Below are 6,362 nucleotides of genomic sequence, written 5' to 3' on the forward strand. Positions count from 1 at the left end.
ATATTCTCAAACATTCCTGAAAACCATAAGCAGATCCAAGGATATATCTTATACATTTACAAAAACGGAGACTATAACAGAGAGTAATGCAAACCAAAAATTGAAGAACTTTCAGTTCTCTCTCTATGTATCTATGTTCTGAGCTTCTATTAGTGTGGTGTCTTTCACATTTCTAAGGCTATTCTTATCCTAAAGTGATGTTATTCTCATCCGGGATCACAAAAGGGATTAGAGGATTTCCAATATGCATTTCCAAAAACAAAATTCCTACTCATGAATTTGACAAACAGCAAAGTGTGTGTGACCCATGTTATTCAAATACTTGTATCATCAACCTAAATACAACCTAAATCAACTTTTTCAGTTGAAAAAAGAAAGAACTGAAAACTGGGTGGGAGGGGGAAGTCAACAGGACCACAGGATGATGACAGGCTTTTCTGACCACAAAGTGAAGAACAGCCTTCAGACCACCCTAGGGGCGAGATGACTGGCTGGATGCGGCCCTAGTGTGGGCACTGGCCGAGACAGAAGGGCCAGCACTGGCTGCAGCAGAAATGCCAGGCATGGCTGAGGCAGGATGCTCAGCCTGGGCTGCAGCAGAAGGGCCATCCCAGACCGAGACAGAAATGCCTGCAGTATCCCAGACAGACGTGCCAGCCCAGCCCGAGGCAGAAGTGCCAACGCTGGCTACAGCTCTGGGGCTGGTGCTCTCTACTTCCTCTTCGGAAGACTCCTCAAAATGCTCCAGGAAGGTAGCAGGGACCGTATCATTGACCTTGGCCAAAAACTCCAGGACTTTCATCTTGTTGGATTCCATGAGTGCTTTCCGACCCCACAGGAACTCATAGCGAGGGGGATCACTGCCTGGCACCTGGCGGTACTCCACGTACTCTTCCCGCACCAGATCTTCTGTGAGGAACTTCCTGGTATCTCCAAAGATGAAGTGCCTTCTTCCATCATAGATGCCCAGAAAATTCAGGATCTTCCAGATCTTCTCCTCAGAGAGGCGGTGGCCATTCAAGTAGATGACACCCAGAAGAGGCATCAGAAGACCATTCTTCGGCAGCCCCCGGTCACCTCTCATAGACTCACTGTCGCTGAGATCTAGGTTGCTCACCAGGATATAGGAGTGACCATTGGGCCTGACTTCCTTCAGGACCAGGCCAAACACCATCTCTATGTGCTCAGAGGCTCTCCTGAGGATCTCAGGGAATTGCCCCCTGTACCTTTTATTGATTGCCTTCAGCATTTCTGACCTCTTAATGAGCTCCCTCTCCTTATACTTATACAGCATCTTCTGTAGCAACACCTCGACGTTCTTGGTCAGAGGATCTGTGTGAGAGCTCTCAGCAGCAGCTGAGGCCTGGGAGGAATTTTCACCTCCCTGACCTTGGCCCTCGGCACCTACACCAGCTCTTGAGCGTGCTGTGGCACCGACACGAGCTCTTGAGCGTGCTGCACCACAGACATCAGCTCTTGAGCGTGCTGCAGCACCGACATCAGCTCTTGAGCTTGCTGCACCACAGACTTCAGCTCTTGAGCATGCTGCAGCACCGACATCAGCTCTTGAGCATGCTGCAGCACCGACATCAGCTCTTGAGTATACTGTAGCACCGACATCAGCTCTTGAGCGTGCTGCACCAAAGACAGCAGCTCTTGAGCGAGCTGTGGAACCGACACCATCTCTTGAGCGAGCTGTGGAACCGACACCATCTCTTGAGCGTGCTGCAGCACAGACATCAGCTCTTGAGCGTGCTGCAGCACCGACATCAGCTCTTGCACATGCTGCACCACAGATATCAGCTCTTGAGCGTGCTGCAGCACCGAAATCAGCTCTTGAGCGTGCTGCAGCACCGACATGAGCTCTTGAGCGTGCTGCACCACAGACATCAGCTCTTGAGCGTGCTGCACCACAGACATCAGCTCTTGAGCGTGCTGCACCACAGACATCAGCTCTTGAGCGTGCTGCACCACAGACATCAGCTCTTGAGCGTGCTGCAGCACCGACATCAGCTCTTGAGCGTGCTGCACCACAGACTTCAGCTCTTGAGCGTGCTGCACCACAGACATCAGCTCTTGAGCGTGCTGCACCACAGACATCAGCTCTTGAGCGTGCTGCAGCACCGACACCAAATCTTTTGGGTATAGCACCTGCGGCAGCACTGGTGGTGCCTTGGGCTCCCTGAGGCTCCTTCGGGGTGCCAGCAGCTGTGGAGCTTGAGAGAGCTCTCTCTAAATCAGGAGGGGACGAGGAGGTGGACTCTTCTCCCCCAGATGTGGTGGCTTGATCATGAAGTCCCTGGGTCTCAGCTCGGGCCTGGTGATGTATCTCATGACCACGGACCTTACTCTTCTGCCTACGGGGCATGATGGCCGTGGACAGGAACTACAGGCAGGAGTCTGGGTCAAAGGACAGGAGATTGGTGCACCTAGAGGATGGAGAATGAGGCGATGTGAGCAACTTAAAATGGGGAGATTCCACCTTGCCTTTATCAAAGGCCGCCTCTGCAGGTGTCCTTGAGGACACTGCCCGAGGAACCCACAAGGCTCCTGTTTCGTGCTCAGCTGTCCCCACAGAATCCCACAGAGGAGGAAGAGAGGCCTTCGATTTTCCCTCTGCATCCTCTCAGCCCTGCTTTGGATTTACCGGCATTGCAGTCCTCTCAGCTCATCTTTTATTACCATGTCAAGTCTTGGCGGAGCCTGGGCACCCGGCCTTCTGCTACTCTGATGCAGACAACTTTAGACCTCCACATCATCCAGAAGCCAAGTGAAGGGATATCTCAGGCCACTTCCCTCCCAGGGGATACCCAGTGCTGAGGGCTCAGTAGGGTTTTCTCCATCCTGAGTTCACTGGGATCACCATTCATGGTCCTTACCTTGGCTCCTTAAAACATTGGGCACCATTCTCCATTTGCTGACTGGTGGCTGTACCTTCAGACTAGACATTTCCCCTCCCCTAGACTTGGTATAAAGCGGTGAAGTAGATGCTCAACCTCACAGCCCTTCCCTGAGATTTCCTGGGCTCAAATCCAAGGGATGGGATAAGTGCACCTAGTACTCACTCAGGTTCCTCAATTGGGCTCCTGGCAGAGAAGCTCCTCTTTCTCCTGAATTGATGCCTGTGAGATAGTAAAAGCCAATCAGCCTGTGTCCCACCAGGAGGAAGTAAGATGACCTTATCTTACCAAACACAGTCTTCTAAGAACAGGTGCTATTACAGGCAGGTTAATGTCCCTGTGCTCCCACACAGGATCCCAATTCAAGGTCTATAATATCTTTTTGCTTCTCTTTTCTTCTCTATCTCTTTTCATAATTAAATGTATTTACTGTTAATTGGAGGATAATTGCTTTACAGTATTGTTTTTGTTTCAGCCACACATCAATATGAATCAGCCATAGGTATACTGTATGTCCCCTCCCTCTTGAAGTTTCCTCCTACCTCCCAGCCCATCCCACTCCTCTAAGCTATCACAGAGCACCGGGTTTGAGCTCTCTGTGTGATACGACTAATTCCCACTGGTTATCTATTTTATGTATGGTAATGTGTGTGTTTTCAATGTTACTCTCTCAGTCTGTCCCTCCCTCTCTTTCCCCAAGTGTCCACAAGCCTGTTCTCTATGTCTGCAAATCCACTGCTGCCCTGCAAATAGGTTCATCAGTACCATCTTTCTAAAAGCCATTTATATATGTTAATATACAATATTGGCTTTCCTCTTTCTGCCTTAATTTACTCTGCATAGAAAATTAGGACTAAAATTACCACATGGAAAGTGGAGCTAAGATGGCGGAGGAATAGGACGGGGAGACCACTTTCTCACCTACAAATTCATTGAAAGTACATTTGAACGCTGAGCAAACTCCATAATAACTTCTGATCTCTAGCAGAGGACATCAGGTGCCCAGAAAAGCAGCCCATTGTCTTTGAAAGGCGGTTGGACATAATAGAAAAGATAAAAAGAGAGACAAAAGAGTTAGGGACGGAGACCCGTCTCGGGAAGGAAGTCTTAATAGAGGAAGTTCTAAACACCAGGAAACCCTCTCCCTTACAGGTATGGGGGAAGTTTTGGAGTCTCAGAGAGCAACCTAACTGGGAGGAAAAATAAATAAAACCCATGGATTACATGCCTAAAAGCAACTTTCAGCAGAAAAGTACCCCAGACGCTCGCATCCGCCACCAGCTAGTGGGGGCTGAACGGAGAGGAGCGGGAAGCACTGCTTATGGTAAGAACCGGGCCTGAATGCCCTGTGGGCAATCGGAAGGAGCTAACCTGAGATGACAACTTAAACTGTGGGATAGCAAGAGAGAGAAAGAAAATTAACCTGCGATAAGCCGTAACTGAAGACACTGCCGGCTGTTGGCAGAACAAAGGAAGGACTGAGCAATTCTGGAGAAGAGCTAACCGGCTATGGACTGGCCTGTCCCCCACCCGAGGCAGGAGGCAGAGGGGAGGGGAAAGGGGCAAACCTGGCCCCAGAGACAGCATCCCCTACCAAACTGCAAATAGGTTTCCAGTTTCTAACCAAAGACTTTCTGAGATTCTGGAGGGTTGACACCTGCTGGGAGGGTCGCAGCTAGAGACCAGCTCCCCAGAAGAGACACAAGGCATGCCGGACAGGCGGAAACTGAGGCTGGGACCGCGGAGGGGAGAAGGTGCACGGCACCCTGGGAGAGTGAGCCCATCAAGCTCCTGGCTGCCTGAGCTGCTCGGGCTGGGGAAGGCACAAAACGCAGGCGCAACTGAGTCCGCACTTTTGTGGAGGACCCAAAAACTGGAACCTGAGCAGCTTAGGCTTCGGAAGTGCACGCACCTCAGGGCCCGCTCCCTGTAGAGCAACCTGGAGCCTTAGCACTGTAGATGGGGAAAGCACACACGCCGTGAGCGGGGACAAACCCAGTGTGGCCGGAAAACCGCAAGTGCTCCCCACACACGCCAGTGATATGTCTGCAGTGCCCCGCCCCCCTGCCCACAGCACGACTGAACAAGCGAACCTAAACAAGAGACCACCTCCGCCCGTGTGTGTTAGGGTGGAAATTAGACACTGAGGAGACCTGCAAACAGAAGCCAAATAAACAAAAGGAACCACTTCAGAAGTGACAGGTGCAACAGATTAAAATCCCAGTAGTTAAAACCAACTATACTGGAAGGGGCCTATAGATATCGAGAAGTGTAAGCTGGAACAAGGAGCTATGTGAAACTGAACCGAATCCACACTGCCCGCAACAGCTCCAAAGAAAATCCAAGATATAATTTTACTATTTTTTTAATTAAAAAAAACTTTTTAAAATGTTTTTCTTTTCTTTTTTTGGAAATGGCAACCCATTCCAGTATTTTTGCCTGGAAAACCCCATGGGGGGAGTAGCATGATAGGCTACAGTCCATGGGGTTGCAAAGAGTCGGACACGACTGAGGGACTTCACTTTCACTTTCACTCTTACTCCTCTATTACTTCTTAATTTTCATTTTCATAACCCACTATAACCTTGCCAAAAAAAGACCCTATTTTTAAAGCAAACTTCATACATATTTCTTAAATTTTTTGTGTTTTTGTTTTTAATATTGTATTTTTAAGAGTCTAACCTCTACTCTAGATTTTTATTCTTTGCTTTCCAGTATTTGATATCAATTTTGGACATTGAAGAATCCAATATTCAGTACCCATTTTTACTCAGGAGTGTGATGATTACTCTCTCCCCCTTTTAACTCTCCTTTTTCTTCCCCAGATCACCTCTATTTCCTCCATCCCCCTTCTCTTCTCAATCCAATTCTGTGAATCTCTGTGGGTGTTCTGGGCTACGGAGAACACTTAGGGAACATAGTACTGCATAGATCTGTCTCTCTCCTGAGTCCCCCTTCTTCTCCTCCTGCTCATCTCTTATCTCCTTCCTCCCTCTCCTCTTCTTATTGTAACTCTGTGAACCTCTCTGGGTGTCCCTCACGGTGGAGAATCTTTTCACCATTAACCTAGAAGTTTTATTATCAGTGCTGTACAGTTGGAGAAGTCTTGAGGCTACTGGAAGAATTAGACTGAAATCCAGAGACACGAGACTTAAACCCAAAACCTGAGAACACCAGAGAACTCCTGACTACAGGGAACATTAAGTAATAAGAGATCATCCAAAAGCCTCCATACCTACACTGAAACCAACCACCCCCCAAGAGACAATAAGTGCCAGAGCAAGACATACCACACAAATTCTCCAGCAATGCAGGAACATAGCCCTGAGTGTCGACACACAGGCTGCCCAAAGTCACACCAAACCCATAGACCCATCTCAAAACTCTCTACTGGACACTCCATGGCACTCCAGAGAGAAGAAATCCAGCTGCACATACCAGAACACCGACGCAAGCTTCCCT

General features: G+C 49.0%; 1 protein-coding gene across 1 annotated transcript; it reads right to left on the reverse strand.

The window, feature by feature from the left end:
• Positions 1–472: 472 nt before the first annotated feature.
• Positions 473–2,368, reverse strand: LOC133051831 (melanoma-associated antigen B2-like). The gene is made up of 2 exons (XM_061136478.1): positions 2,125–2,368; positions 473–1,443 (listed from the first exon to the last, which is right to left on the reverse strand). The coding sequence occupies exons 1-2, from the start codon at positions 2,366–2,368 to the stop codon at positions 473–475; spliced, it is 1,215 nt and encodes a 404-aa protein (XP_060992461.1).
• Positions 2,369–6,362: the final 3,994 nt, after the last annotated feature.

Source organism: Dama dama, chromosome X, assembly GCF_033118175.1.
Source record: "Dama dama isolate Ldn47 chromosome X, ASM3311817v1, whole genome shotgun sequence".
NCBI lineage: Eukaryota > Metazoa > Chordata > Mammalia > Artiodactyla > Cervidae > Dama > Dama dama.

Excerpts from the sequence above, each read along its gene's own strand:
- LOC133051831 (XM_061136478.1), bottom strand. The coding sequence starts at position 2,368 with ATGCCCCGTAGGCAGAAGAGTAAGGTCCGTGGTCATGAGATACATCAC. Across the intron at positions 1,444-2,124 it reads ACCCAAAAGATTTGGTGTCG|CTCGTGTCGGTGCCACAGCA; the intron begins GTGCTGCAGCAC and ends CACGCTCAAGAG.